The 16,308-nt window shown below is 42.6% G+C and overlaps 1 protein-coding gene across 1 annotated transcript in view; it reads left to right on the top strand.

The window, feature by feature from the left end:
* Positions 1-1,825: 1,825 nt before the first annotated feature.
* LOC138644405 (sterol 26-hydroxylase, mitochondrial-like) overlaps positions 1,826-16,308 on the top strand; it is a 28,900-nt gene continuing 14,417 nt past the window's right edge. Inside the window, exons 1-2 of the mRNA XM_069732738.1 lie at positions 1,826-2,117; positions 14,837-15,027. Coding sequence (XP_069588839.1) covers positions 1,875-2,117; positions 14,837-15,027 — 434 coding nt within the window. The 5' untranslated portion in view covers positions 1,826-1,874. The remainder of the gene's footprint in view (positions 2,118-14,836; positions 15,028-16,308) is intronic.

Genomic DNA, 16,308 nt, shown 5'->3' with positions numbered 1-16,308 from the left:
ATGTTTTTATTGATACCATTTTGGTGGAGATAGGATCCTTTGACCACCCGTTATTGCATTTTATTGAAATGTAGGAGTGACCTAAAAAACGTAATTCTGGTGTTTTGACTTTTTCTCATTACGCTGTTTAGCAATCAGGTTAATTCTTTTTTTATATTGATAGCTCCAGTGATTCTGAACACGGCGATACCAAATATGTGTGTGTGTGGGGGGTTAATTGTATTATTTTGAATGGGGCGAATGGGAGTAATTTGAACTTTTATATATTTTTATTTTTTTTTATATTTTTGAAAACATTTTTTTTTACTTTTGGCATGCTTCAATAGCCTCCATGGAAGACTAGAAGCTACAGTTGTCCGATTGGCTCTGCCACATACAGGCGATGATCAGATTGCCTGAGCGTAGCAGAAATGCTCACTTGCTATGTGAGCCAAGCATCAGGGGGTTCTCACACCAATCCAGTAATAACAACCATAGAGACCTCTGGTTGCTAAACCAACCCATTGGTGACCCGCGATCACGGGGGCACTGATGGGTGGGATTTCCGGCGCGCTTGCCGGAAGCGCGAGTTAAATGCCGCTGTCAGACATTGACAGCGGCATTTAACAGGTTAACAGACGCGGGAGGATTGCGATTCCACCCGTGGCTGTTATAGGCACATGTCAGCTGTTCAAAACAGCTGACATGTGTCAGGAAAGATGTGGGCTCAGCGCCGGAGCCCACATCAAAGGGAGGGATTCTGGCGTGGGCATACTTTTACACCCAACGTCAGAAAGGGGTTAAAAAGTTCCAACTCGTTCTGTTTCAAAACAAGATGCTACTCTTGTGAAGAAGAAATAATAAATAAATATGATGGCAGATGAAGGGTTAAAGGGATACTGTGCAGGCTGCCATAAACTGCACCCATGCCCTAATGTCAGCAGGGAATTTGACCCCTCCAGGTGCATCTTAAGAGTCGTCTGAAAGATATCTATGAAATGGAGAACTGCTTACAGGTGCTTCTCACAGAATTAGAATATCATCAAAAAGTGAATTTATTTCAGTTCTTCAATACAAAGAGAAACTCATATTATATAGAGTCATTACACACAGAGTGATCTATTTCACGTGTTTATTTCTGTTAATGTTGATGATTATGGCTTACAGCCAATGAAAACCCAAAAGTTATTATCTCAGTAAATTAGAATACTTTATAACACCAGCTTGAAAAATGATTTTAACATCCGAAATGTTGTCCGACTGAAAAATATGTTCAATAAATGCACTCAATACTTGGTCGGGGCTCCTTTGGCATCAATTACTGCATCAACACGGCGTGGCATGGAGGCGATCAGCCTGTGGCGCTGCTGAGGGGTTATGGAAGCCCAGGTTGCTTTGCTAGCAGCCTTCAGCTCGTCTGCATTGTTGGGTCTGGTGTCTCTCATCTGAAACAGACTAAGGGACCTTTGTAAACACTTAGGAGCCTTTGCAGGTGTTTTTTGTTAATTATTCTAATTTACTGAGATAATGACATTTGGGTTTTCATTGGCTGTAAGCCATAATCATCAACATTAACAGAAATAAACACGTGAAATAGATCACTCTGTGTGTAATGACTCTATAGAATATATGAGATTCACTTTTTGTATTGAAGAACTGAAAGAAATTAACTTTTTGATGATATTCTAATTTTGTGAGATGCACCTGTATATTGCAATTCCCTCAAGATAAAGGGATTTTCAGGACACTCGGTGTGGACTTTGCTGCACAGATAAGCAGCTCCCTCCTTCTACTCCTCTTTTCATGATGCAGCGATTTCCTCGGGATGTCACTAGTGGGAGGTCTCTCAGGGATTTCCTCTCTAACATCAGGAGATAGCAGCCCTCACTTCAGACATGATATCCACTACTATGGTCCGCTGCCACCTCCCGGACTTCAGGAGCAGGATCAGGCCCCTACTGCAGACATGCAGGACCGGGGTCACCCAGGACAGAGCCTTACATGGGGCTGCAGCTGCCGGAATAGCAGACAGGGACAACAAGATGAAGACGTTTGATGATTTGCCGGGACCCTCTCTCCTCACCAACCTCTACTTTTTCTTCATCAGGGGCTACCTGCTCCGTACACATGAGCTGCAGGTCAGAGTCACTCAGCCATCATCTATCTATTATCTATCATCTATCTATTATCTATTATCTATCTATCATTATCTATTATCTATCTATCTATCTATCTATCTATCTCTCTATCTATCTATCTATCTCGGGGACTCACACAGACAGCAGAGACCCCAGTACAAGAACAGAATAAGGCCTTTGCAGCCTAAGGGCTGCCGTCACACGCTCAGTATTTGGTCAGTATTTTACATCAGTATTTGTAGCCAAAACCAGGAGTGGGTGAATACAGAAGTGGTGCAGATGTTTCTATTATGCTTTTCCTCTAAGGCCGGCGTCACACACAGCGTAAAACAATACGGTCCGTATATTACGGCCGTAATACGCTGAAAAGTCCCGAAAATAGTGGTCCGTAGCTCCTCCGTAGGCAGGGTGTGTCAGCGTTTTTTGCGCATGGCATCCTCCGTATGTAATCCGTATGGCATCCGTACTGCGTGGTTTTCTCGCAGGCTTGCAAAACCGACATACCGCTATAGAAGTGATCCATGTGTCCCAAAAAGAAAAATATATATATATATATATATACTGTCTATATATATATATATATATATATATATATATATATGTCAGTGAGACACATATATGTATATATATTAATATTTTTTCCAGCGCTATACAGCTTGAAAGCCGGTAATTCAATTACCGGCTTTTTCTTTCTCCTTCCTAAACCCGACATGATTTGAGACATGGTTTACATACAGTAAACCATGTCTTTTCTCCTTTTTTTTTTTTGCAGATTCCACACTACTAATGTCAGTACTGTGTATCTGCAAAATTTGGCCATTCTAGCTCTTAAAATAAAGGGTTAAATGGCGGAAAAAATTGGCGTGGGCTCCCGCGCAATTTTCTCCGCCAGAGTAGTAAAGCCAGTGACTGAGGGCAGATATTAATAGCCTGGAGAGGGTCCACGGTTATTGGCCCCCCCCTGGCTAAAAATATCTGCCCCCAGCCACCCCAGAAAAGGCACATCTGGAAGATGCGCCTATTCTGGCACTTGGCCACTCTCTTCCCATTCCCATGTAGCGGTGGGATATGGGGTAATGAAGGGTTAATGCCACCTTGCTATTGTAAGGTGATATTAAGCCTAATTAATAATGGAGAGGCGTCAATTATGACACCTATCCATTATTAATCCAATACTAGTAAAGGGTTAAATAAAACACAAACACATTATTTAAAATTATTTTAATGAAATAAAAACAATGGTTGTTGGAGTATTTTATTCTACGCCCAATCCAGTCACTGAAGACCCTCGTTCTGTAAGTAAAAAAACATAATAAACCAACAATATCCTTACCCTCCGCAGATCTGTAACGTCCAACGATGTAAATCCTTCTGAAGGGGTTAAAACATTTTGCAGCAAGGAGTTCCGCTAATGCAGGCTGCTCCTTGCTGCAAAACCCCGGGGAATGAGGCTAAATATAGATCAATGATCTATATTTAGCTTCATTTGCGGTGAGGCGCCCTCTGCTGGATGTTCATAGATCGTGGGAACTTACCTAGAAAGCCTGGGAGCTTTCTAGGTAAGTTCCCACGATCTATGAACAGCCAGCAGAGGGCGCCTCACTGCAAATGAAGCTAAATATAGCTCATTGATCTATATTTAGCCTCATTCCCCGGGGTTTTGCAGCAAGGAGCAGCCTGCATTAGCGGAACTCCTTGCTGCAAAATGTTTTAACCCCTTCAGAAGGATTTACATCGTTGGACGTTACAGATCTGCGGAGGGTAAGGATATTGTTGGTTTATTGTTTTTTTACTTACAGAACGAGGGTCTTCAGTGACTGGATTGGGCGTAGAATAAAATACTCCAACAACCATTGTTTTTATTTCATTAAAATAATTTTAAATAATGTGTTTGTGTTTTATTTAACCCTTTACTAGTATTGGATTAATAATGGATAGGTGTCATAATTGACGCCTCTCCATTATTAATTAGGCTTAATGTCACCTTACAATAGCAAGGTGGCATTAACCCTTCATTACCCCATATCCCACCGCTACACGGGAATGGGAAGAGAGTGGCCAAGTGCCAGAATAGGCGCATCTTCCAGATGTGCCTTTTCTGGGGTGGCTGGGGGCAGATATTTTTAGCCAGCGGGGGGCCAATAACCGTGGACCCTCTCCAGGCTATTAATATCTGCCCTCAGTCACTGGCTTTACTACTCTGGCGGAGAAAATTGCGCGGGAGCCCACGCCAATTTTTTCCGCTATTTAACCCTTTATTTTAAGAGCTAGAATGGCCAAATTTTGCAGATACACACTACTGACATTAGTAGTGTGGAATCTGCAAAAAAAATGGAGAGAAGACATGGTTTACTGTATGTAAACCATGTCTCAAATCATGTCGGGTTTAGGAAGGAGAAAGAAAAAGCCGGTAATTGAATTACCGGCTTTCAAGCTGTATAGCGCTGGAATAAATATTAATATATATACATATATGTGTCTACTGACATATATATATATATATATACCTATTCTATGTGTACACATTTATTCTACCTATTGGACTGTAAGCTGTCAGTGTGATTTTACTGTACACCGCACTGAATTACCGGCTTTTCTCTCTAACAGCGCTGCGTATTTCTCGCAAGTCACACTGCTTGTCCGTGTGTAATCCGTATTTTTCACGCTTCCATAGACTTTCATTGGCGTATTTCTTGCGCAGTACGGTGACAAACGCAGCATGCTGCGATTTTGTACGGCCGTAGAAAGCCGTATAATACTGATCAGTAAAATACGGCAGATAGGAGCAGGGGCATAGAGAATAATTGTGCCGTATTTTTTGCGAGTTTTACGGACGTAGTTTCTGCGCTCTTACGTCCGTAAAACTCGCAAGTGTGAAGCCGGCCTAATTGTTTCACTCCTGGTTTTGGCTACAAATACTGATGTAAAATACTGACCAAATACTGAGCGTGTGACGGCAGCCTAATAATGTGTTTGTGACAGGAGTTACTTTGGAAGAGGACGTGGCCCTGTTACCTTCTGGGCCCTGAGCTCCTGCACAGGTTGCACCAATTCTTTGTCCACCCCTAATCCATTGATCGACAGTATCTATCACTGGTGAACACAGACAGAAGAGGCTCCTGTGCAAGAACAATATATGGGCCCTTTATAGCCCAATAGCTCCTCATAATGTGCAATTCCACCAGATCTGGGGGTGGTAGTGGCCTTCTTACCTCTCGAGCCCCTGTTACACCAATGATATGTCCACCCCTGGTATGTATCCATCCATCATATGCATGTACTAAACTTCACATAAGAGTTGTTGTAAGGTTTGATTCTTAGAGACATCACACAGGATAGGATTAGATACACGGCTCAGCAGACAGTATCACACGGGATAGGATTAGATACACGGCTCAGCAGGCAGTATCACACAGGATAGGATTAGATACACGGTTCAGCAGACAGTATCACACAGGATAGGATTAGATACACGGCTCAGCAGACAGTATCACACAGGATAGGATTAGATACACGGTTCAGCAGACATTATCACACAGGATAGGATTAGATACACAGCTCAGCAGACAGTATCACACAGGATAGGATTAGATACACGGCTCAGCAGACAGTATCACACAGGATAGGATTAGATACACGGTTCAGCAGACATTATCACACGGGATAGGATTAGATACACGGCTCAGCAGGCAGTATCACACAGGATAGGATTAGATACACGGTTCAGCAGGCAGTATCACACAGGATAGGATTAGATACACGGCTCAGCAGACAGTATCACACAGGATAGGATTAGATACACGGCTCAGCAGACAGTATCACACAGGATAGGATTAGATACACAGCTCAGCAGACAGTATCACACAGGATAGGATTAGATACACGGCTCAGCAGACAGTATCACACGGGATAGGATTAGATACACAGCTCAGCAGACAGTATCACACGGGATAGGATTAGATACACGGCTCAGCAGGCAGTATCACACAGGATAGGATTAGATACACGGCTCAGCAGGCAGTATCACACAGGATAGGATTAGATACACGGCTCAGCAGGCAGTATCACACAGGATAGGATTAGATACACGGCTCAGCAGACAGTATCACACAGGAGAGGATTAGATACACGGCTCAGCAGGCAGTATCACACAGGATAGGATTAGATACACGGCTCAGCAGGCAGTATCACACAGGATAGTAACATAGTAACATAGTAACATAGTTAGTAAGGCCGAAAAAAGACATTTGTCCATCCAGTTCAGCCTATATTCCATCATAATAAATCCCCAGATCTACGTCCTTCTACAGAACCTAATAATTGTATGATACAATATTGTTCTGCTCCAGGAAGACATCCAGGCCTCTCTTGAACCCGTCGACTGAGTTCGCCATCACCACCTCCTCAGGCAAGCAATTCCAGATTCTCACTGCCCTAACAGTAAAGAATCCTCTTCTATGTTGGTGGAAAAACCTTCTCTCCTCCAGACGCAAAGAATGCCCCCTTGTGCCCGTCACCTTCCTTGGTATAAACAGATCCTCAGCGAGATATTTGTATTGTCCCCTTATATACTTATACATGGTTATTAGATCGCCCCTCAGTCGTCTTTTTTCTAGACTAAATAATCCTAATTTCGCTAATCTATCTGGGTATTGTAGTTCTCCCATCCCCTTTATTAATTTTGTTGCCCTCCTTTGTACTCTCTCTAGTTCCATTATATCCTTCCTGAGCACCGGTGCCCAAAACTGGACACAGTACTCCATGTGCGGTCTAACTAGGGATTTGTACAGAGGCAGTATAATGCTCTCATCATGTGTATCCAGACCTCTTTTAATGCACCCCATGATCCTGTTTGCCTTGGCAGCTGCTGCCTGGCACTGGCTGCTCCAGGTAAGTTTATCATTAACTAGGATCCCCAAGTCCTTCTCCCTGTCAGATTTACCCAGTGGTTTCCCGTTCAGTGTGTAATGGTGATATTGATTCCCTCTTCCCATGTGTATAACCTTACATTTATCATTGTTAAACCTCATCTGCCACCTTTCAGCCCAAGTTTCCAACTTATCCAGATCCATCTGTAGCAGAATACTATCTTCTCTTGTATTAACTGCTTTACATAGTTTTGTATCATCTGCAAATATCGATATTTTACTGTGTAAACCTTCTACCAGATCATTAATGAATATGTTGAAGAGAACAGGTCCCAATACCGACCCCTGCGGTACCCCACTGGTCACAGCGACCCAGTTAGAGACTATACCATTTATAACCACCCTCTGCTTTCTATCACTAAGCCAGTTACTAACCCATTTACACACATTTTCCCCCAGACCAAGCATTCTCATTTTGTGTACCAACCTCTTGTGCGGCACGGTATCAAACGCTTTGGAAAAATCGAGATATACCACGTCCAATGACTCACCGTGGTCCAGTCTATAGCTTACCTCTTCATAAAAACTGATTAGATTGGTTTGACAGGAGCGATTTCTCATAAACCCATGCTGATATGGAGTTAAACAGTTATTCTCATTGAGATAATCCAGAATAACATCCCTCAGAAACCCTTCAAATATTTTACCAACAATAGAGGTTAGACTTACTGGCCTATAATTTCCAGGTTCACTTTTAGAGCCCTTTTTGAATATTGGCACCACATTTGCTATGCGCCAGTCCTGCGGAACAGACCCTGTCGCTATAGAGTCCCTAAAAATAAGAAATAATGGTTTATCTATTACATTACTTAGTTCTCTTAGTACTCGTGGGTGTATGCCATCTGGACCCGGAGATTTATCTATTTTAATCTTATTTAGCCGGTTTCGCACCTCTTCTTGGGTTAGATTGGTGACCCTTAATATAGGGTTTTCATTGTTTCTTGGGATTTCACCTAGCATTTCATTTTCCACCGTGAATACCGTGGAGAAGAAGGTGTTTAATATGTTAGCTTTTTCCTCGTCATCTACAACCATTCTTTCCTCACTATTTTTTAAGGGGCCTACATTTTCAGTTTTTATTCTTTTACTATTGATATAGTTGAAGAACAGTTTGGGATTAGTTTTACTCTCCTTAGCAATGTGCTTCTCTGTTTCCTTTTTGGCAGCTTTAATTAGTTTTTTAGATAAAGTATTTTTCTCCCTATAGTTTTTTAGAGCTTCAATGGTGCCATCCTGCTTTAGTAGTGCAAATGCTTTCTTTTTACTGTTAATTGCCTGTCTTACTTCTTTGTTTAGCCACATTGGGTTTTTCCTATTTCTAGTCCTTTTATTCCCACAAGGTATAAACCGCTTACACTGCCTATTTAGGATGTTCTTAAACATTTCCCATTTATTATCTGTATTATCTGATAGGATTAGATACACGGCTCAGCAGACAGTATCACACAGGATAGGATTAGATACACGGCTCAGCAGATAGTATCACACAGGATAGGATTAGATACACGGCTCAGCAGACAGTATCACACAGGATAGGATTAGATACACGGCTCAGCACACAGTATCACACAGGATAGGATTAGATACACGGCTCAGCAGACAGTATCACACAGGATAGGATTAGATACACAGCTCAGCAGACAGTATCACACAGGATAGGATTAGATACACGGCTCAGCAGACAGTATCACACAGGAGAGGATTAGATACACAGCTCAGCAGTCAGTATCACACATGATAGTCCACATGAAGGTAACACATGATAGGCCTTAAGGAGTTTTTCTTTTCTTATGTACACAATAATCCCTGTGTAAATGTTCTGGAACTTTCTAATAGATGTTTTAATTTCTCACAATCTCCATAAATGTTTGTTGCCAGTGAGGGAACACTGCAGTTTACACTGAGGCGGAAGCCCCCCTGCTGTGCGGGGACATGTGCAGACCATGGGAGCACACACAGCAGATGTACACGTGGCTGACAGTTTGCTACAATGTATCAGGCTCTTTCTGTGGCGCTCACAGGGTTTGTCTCAAGTTGTCATCCTCTGCATGTCAAAAAAGACATTTCTATTCACTGACAGCAAACTAATATCTTACAAACGTTTAAACATAAAGTATCGCTATATTAAAAAGTTGTATTACCATCACACTGGAAATCCTCAGCGGATGTAATCACACAAGATAAGTGTAGAGACTCGGGCTCTGCGGGAAACTAGGACATATGGTATAATGTGGAAACTACGCAAAGCTAAAAATACTATGGAAAGTGAACGAGAAAGAATGAACATGGGAAGAAATACAAGGAGAAAAACCGCAGATGTCCGAGTCCACCAGGAAAACATGAGGAATCACAGAGATTCGTGTTATTATTAATATTATTATCATCATAATTGTTACATTATATTTTAAGTTTTTACTGCAAATGTAAAAATGCAAATAGTAGAGCTTGAGAATAACTTAGCACAAGTAACATAACTGAATCCATTAGTCCTTTGCATGATTTTATTATGACACCAGCTGTTCACTTATTAAACTAGTGGAACTACAAGTATCAGAATGTGAGTGCAGTATTCAGGGTAGACAGGAACAGGGTAATGTTCGGCACAACCATCTGGTATTAAAACCAATTTTGTTTATTGAGAATGTTTAAACACAGAATGGATCTTTAGATAATATTGAAACTGACGTGTTTCTGCCAATAGCTGCCCTTAGTTGTAGTGACTTAGTTACTGGACTACGACTAACGGCAGCTACTGCCAGAAATACATCAGTTTCTATATTATCTAGGGATCCATTCTGTGTTTAAACATTCTCAATAAACAAATTGTTTTCCAGACCGGATGGTTGTGCCGAAGATTACCCTATTCTTGTCTAGCTAGTGCTCACTACTTCACATACTAGAAGTAAACGGATATTCCAGAAATTAATCTCTTGTATTAGCAAAATATTAAGAATTGAGAGACCTCAGTGGTCGATACCTTTTAATGGCTAACTGAAAAGATGGTAACAAATTGCAGCTTTCAAAACTATAATAATAATTATTATAATCTTTATTTATATAGCGCCAACATATTCCTCAGCGCTTTACAATCCATAAGTAACAAAGTTAAAGATAATCCAATAATTAAAGCTTCATTCTACAATGAGGGGGGGGCTGACAAAGAACAGGGGCTTGTTTACAACGATGGTCCAGCCATCTTGAGGAAATGGGGGATAGATAAAGGCCGCATGCGGTAGTCTCCAGCCAATATTTGTAGTTCCTTTGGGTGCGATGGAGTTTGATGGGGAATTATGTTCAGACAAGTAGTGACTGGACTATATATGTCTTTCCTGTATCTTGCAGTAATAATAGATTGGTGGAGGATGGATTGTAAAGTGTTGGACCCTCACAATTGGTGAGATTGCGCCATATTTCGCTGCAGAGAGCCGTGAAGACAAAATGCTAAAGATGTCATAGTTCTCATACATGACTGCATACATGGGGCAGTATATTAGGGAATTGCTTAAATGGCAACTCCTGAACATTGTGCACTTATTAGAATCAATCCTTGTGGACACAAAATACAAAACTTGAAGCAGTGGATCAGAGTATGTGGAAGAAACTATAAATTATTTATACTATTTTAAAGTGTCCTCCATCCATTGTGTATTTTGTTGTGAGTTTTCACCCCTCAGTGACGGGGCCAAATTTTTAAAATCTGACCAGTCTCCCTTTATGTGGCCATAACTCTGGATTGGTTCCACAGATCCCAATGATTTTGAGATTTTTCGTGACATGTTGTACTTTATCTTAGTGATACATTTATGTCTATATGTTTTGTGTTTATAAAAAAAATATCAGAAATTTGACAAAAATGTAAAAAAATTAGCAATTTTCAAACTTTGAATGAGTATCCCTTTTCAGGCCGGGGTCACATGTGCGAGAAACTTCCACGTGACCGCTCATACAGGAAGAGCTGCGACGCTGAGAGGATGGAAGCATCGGGGGAGCTGGGTAAGTATTTTAATGCCAGCGGGCGGGCGTACAGGGGGAGGGAGGGGGGAGATTACCGGGAACTTTATTTTAACAACAACAAAAAATAAAAAATAAATGATTTTTCATTCCTTCTCTCCAGCGAACGCTGCTGGAGAGAAGAAATGAATGGGGCTTCAGCACCACAAGCTGGGGGGACAGCACTTACTGTAGCGCTGTCTCCTGCATGGCACACGGACTGCACACGGACAGCATCCGTGTGCGGTACGTGTTTTACACGGACCCATTGACTTTAATGGGTCCGTGTGATCCGTGCGCTCCCACGAACACTGACATGTCTCCGTGTTTTTCAAACGGACACACGGTCCGTGAAAACACGCTGACATGTGCAGAGACACATTGATTTTAATGTGTCTACGTGAGTCAGTGTCTCCGGTACGTGAGGAAACTGTCACCTCACGTACCGGAGCCACTGACGTGTGAAACCGGCCTTAGTTACAGTCCTGTTTATAGCCAGCGCTGCACCCAGCTGAGAAGTAGATACAATTCTAGACAATTCTGTGACTCGGAAGGAATACTTTGTAGCCAACTAGCGCTTTGTGCTGCTGTTGTGTTTAGCTCACAGAGCATTGTCTACACTGGTTACAATTGTATCTATGTGTAATGGCCAACAGCAGGACTATACAGACAGGACTACTTGTATTCAGTTAAAGCCAACAATTATTCTGAAATGTTTGAAACAAACTGTATGTGAAAGGTGTAAAATGTTTATTTATACAGTAATCTAAATGTTTATAGATTATTATTTGTTGTCTAGATCTTTACAGTAATAACAATAATGAGACTCTTCCTTTTCGCACCATTGGTTCAGTAAGGCTTCTTTCACACTTCCGTCTTGAGACGGTTGTCATTATGCGTCAGCACGACGTATCGACGGACGTTGTAGAAAGATTTGCAAACTAATGTAACGCATCCAGTAAACTGACGGATCCGTCGAATTTGGTAGTACCTGAATTTTAATGCATAAAATAGTGGAGAGAGAGAAAGTAGAGTTCTGCAAGCATCTTCTCCAAGTCCATCGGAGCACATCAAATAGCGCCTGCCGAGCAGAGCCGGGCAGATTCCCACTACACCTCGCAATAAAGAAGAAGGCGCTGTCATTCATGGCTCATCTACAAAGTAGCAGTCCCAGCTCCTACCATCACAAAGCCTTCCTACACCAGGAAGCCTCCCAAGAAAAAGTACCCAAAGCCAGTCTGACCAATCCATCAACCTACATGACTTGACAAAAGGTGAAATCCAGAAGATGGTACACAAAGTCAAAGAGGAATATCTCAGCATCTGGAGGAACGACATAAAGAAATCCCAGAAACTGACAATATACCGGAATCTACAGAGGGAGTACAAACTGGTCCCGTATCTAGATAAACTAGAAAACTCCAAAGAACGACAGATCCTGAGCCGGTACAGACTGAGCGCCCACAGCCTACTCATCGAATCCGGGCGGCACCGACAGAACTACAAGACTCTGCCAGCAGCGCCCCCAGGAGGTCGTGGAGGATGAGGCGCACTTCCTGCTGAGGTGCCCCAAATACTCCACAGCGAGGGACACTCACTTTAAGAGACTGTCTGATCTCCTCCCAGACTTCACCTCCAAGGAGGAGGAAGAGAAACTGCCGATAAAACTGGGGGAAGAGGAAAGTGCAGCGGCCGTAGCAGCGGAATATGTCAGTGCCTGCCACAGACTAAGAGGAGCCTGATATGTCATGGACTCCTATACCCCAACACTGGACACGTCCCTATCCCCCGACTAAAGAGCCTGATATGTCATGGACTCCTATACCCCACCCTGGACATGTCCCTATCCCCCAACTAAAGAGCCTGATATGCCATGGACTCCTATACCCCACCATAGGCCTGTCCCTATCCCCCGACTAAAGAGCCTGATATGCCATGGACTCCTATACCCCACCATAGGCATGTCCCCTACCCTCTAAAAGGAGTCTGATATATCCTGGACCACTATATGCCTCCCTACCCCACCCCCTATCCCCCTATTTTTACCATATGCTTTGGCAATGCTAACATGTACTTAGTCCTGCCAATAAAGTGCATTTGAATTGAATTGAATTGAGAGAGAGAGAGCGAAGGACCGCTATTTTCCGACGGATGAAACGGATGGCCATCCATCACAATCCGTCGCTAATACAAGTCTATAGGACAAAAACAGAATCCTGCAGAAAAATTAGCAGGATCCTGTTTTTTCAAAAATCAACGGATTTCGAGGGGAGGAAAAAGACGGAAGTGTAAAAGAGGCCTAACTTTTGATTATATATAATCTGTTCTTCGTGTACTGACTTCCTGCTGAGTTTATTCCTAGGCTACGTTCACATTTGCGTTGCGTTCGGCGACGCATAGCGACGCATGCGTCATGCGCCCCTATATTTAACATGGGGGTGCATGGACATGCGTTGTCTTGCGTTTTGTGACGCATGCGTCGTTTTGGCGCAAGCGTCAGGGCGCAGAGGACGCAGCAAGTTGCTTTTTTTTTTGCGTCCAAAATCAAGCCAAAAATGGACGCATGCATCACAAAACAATGCGTTTTTGCATGCGTTTCACATGCGTCGTGCCTTGCGGCGACGACGCTGCGTCCAAAGACGCAAATGTGAACATAGCCTTACACACAACATCCAATCTGAACAATGACAGCTGCAGTGTAAAGCATAGGAGAGGCCATAAGGCCATGTTGCAATATTGCCAAATGCAGAAACATTGTGTTTTCACCGCTGCATTTTTTTTTTTCTGCAAATGTTCAAACCAGAACAACAGCAATCTGTAGTTTTACTGCAGGTTTTTTTGTGTTTTCCCCCTTTTGTAGATTTGATGCAGCATTTCTTAATGATTAGTGCAGTAGTGTTGGGATTCTTCACTTAGAATGCAATTACTTTTTTTATATTTGTTTCTTTTGGCACTCCATAAAAGCCTTTAAAGAAGAAATGTACGAAAAATACAATGTTCAACAGTCTATAAATGTACAGCGGCAGGAGAGTTCATGAAATCATGTGTTAAATGCTGCAGATATTTTGCAAGCAAGAAAAAAAATTAAACACAGCAAAGGAAAATGGCTTCACATTATGCGGAAACATGGCCTGAAGGTGCTTTTTATGCTGATACTTTTGCTATGTTCATACATTGCATTTTTTTCACACTCTGCTATTTTTGCTGTGATATTCTAAGATGGCAGCGCTTATACAGCGATTAAGGAAAATCGCTCAAAAATATGTCGTCCTATCGCATTGTGCGAACATAGCAGTAAAGCTGACAAAAACCCAATACTAAACAATAAAATCATTTATATGATTTGTTTCTATATCATAGTAAGATATAAAAACATGCGTTCACATAGTACTGCCATAAATTGGTCAAAAATCAGTGACAGAGCACCAACGTAATACTGTCCCGTGAATAGTGCCGTACAGTGTTCACATAATTCTGCCAGGCAATACTCAAAGAACATAGTCCAACAATACAGTACTCGTATAATACCGCCATATAATGCAACAATAACTGTGCCAAACTGTGCTCACAAAACTTATAGAAGACAAATAACAGTGGCCACTAGCGCCCATATGACCCTGTCATCCTCTAATTTGAAAACGGTGCCATACTGTGGACAGATAATACTGACATATAGTGCCCAGATAATGCTGCCCATGCAATATCACTATGACAGTGACATGCAATGCCCAGGTATCACTGCACTAATAGCAATCTTCTACATATAAAGCCTTTGATATTTCATCTCTCTATATACTTCAGCTAATATACAAGAAGCGCTATGGCCCATGGTGGAAGTCGCAGATCGGCCACTTCAAGATGGTCAACATCGCAGATCCAGCCATATTGGAAATAATGGTGCGACAGGAGGGCAAATACCCCATAAGGAATGAGATCGACCTCTGGAGGCTTCATAGGGAAATTCGGAACGTTTCTTATGGACCTTTCTCAGAGTGAGTTCAGTACAGGGGAGGTTTGGAAACAATGTAACAAAAGCAAAAAAAGTCTGCGATTTTCTAATATTCTTTACATTCCGTTCCTCTGTTTCTTGTCACTGAATGGGGACATTTCTATTTATATTAAAGGACTTAAAGCTTGGGCTAGACTGAACTAAATATGCTTCTCCCCTGAGAGCTTGCTACAATTGTATCCAGTTTAGATATTCTTCTGTGGGCTCCAGACTGACACATTTAACCTGGACTGATACACTGTAACTAAATACACTGCTCGAAAAAAATAAAGGGAATACTAAAATCCCACATCCTAGATATCACTGAATGAAATATTCCAGCTGTAAATCTTTATTCATTACATAGTGGAATGTGTTCAGAACAATAAAACTTAAAAATGATCAACGTAAATCACAACTAATGTCCCACGGAGGTCTGGAGTTGGAATGATGCTCAAAATCAAAGTGGAAAATGAAGTTACAGGCTGATCCAACTTCAGTGGAAATGCCTCAAGACAAGAAAATGATGCTCAGTAGTGTGTGTGGCCTCCACGTGCCTGTATGACCTCCCTACAATGCCTGGGCATGCTCCTGATGAGGCAGCGTATGGTCTCCTGAGGGATCTCCTTCCAGACCTGGACTAAAGCATCCGCCAACTCCTGGACAGTCTGTGGTGCAACGTGACGTTGGTGGATGGAGCGAGACATGATGTCCCAGATGTGTTCAATCGGATTCAGGTCAGGGGAACGGGCGGGCCAGTCCATAGCATCAATGCCTTCATCTTGCAGGAACTGCTGACACACTCCAGCCACATGAGGTCTGGCATTGTCCTGCATTAAGAGGAACCCAGGGCCAACGGCACCAGCATATGGTCTCACAAGGGTTCTGAGGATCTCATCTCAGTACCTAATGGCAGTCAGGCTTCCTCTGGCGAGCACATGGGGGGCTGTGCGGCCCTCCAAAGAAATGCCACCCCACATCATTACGGACCCACTGCCAAACCGGTCATGCTGAAGGATGTTGCAGGCAGCAGATCGCTCTCCACGGCGTCTCCAGACTCTGTCACGTCTGTCACATGTGCTCAGTGTGAACCTGCTTTCATCTGTGAAGAGCACAGGGCGCCAGTGGCGAATTTGCCAATCCTGGTGTTCTGTGGCAAATGCCAAGCGTCCTGCACGGTGTTGGGCTGTGAGCACAACCCCATCTGTGGATGTCGGGCTCTCAGACCATCCTCATGGAGTCGGTTTCTAACCATTTGGGCAGACACATGCACATTTGTGGCCTG

This window comes from Ranitomeya imitator, chromosome 7 (genome assembly GCF_032444005.1).
Source record: "Ranitomeya imitator isolate aRanImi1 chromosome 7, aRanImi1.pri, whole genome shotgun sequence".
NCBI classification, from domain to species: Eukaryota; Metazoa; Chordata; class Amphibia; order Anura; family Dendrobatidae; genus Ranitomeya; species Ranitomeya imitator.
This window is presented reverse-complemented; position numbering and strand designations above follow the sequence as displayed.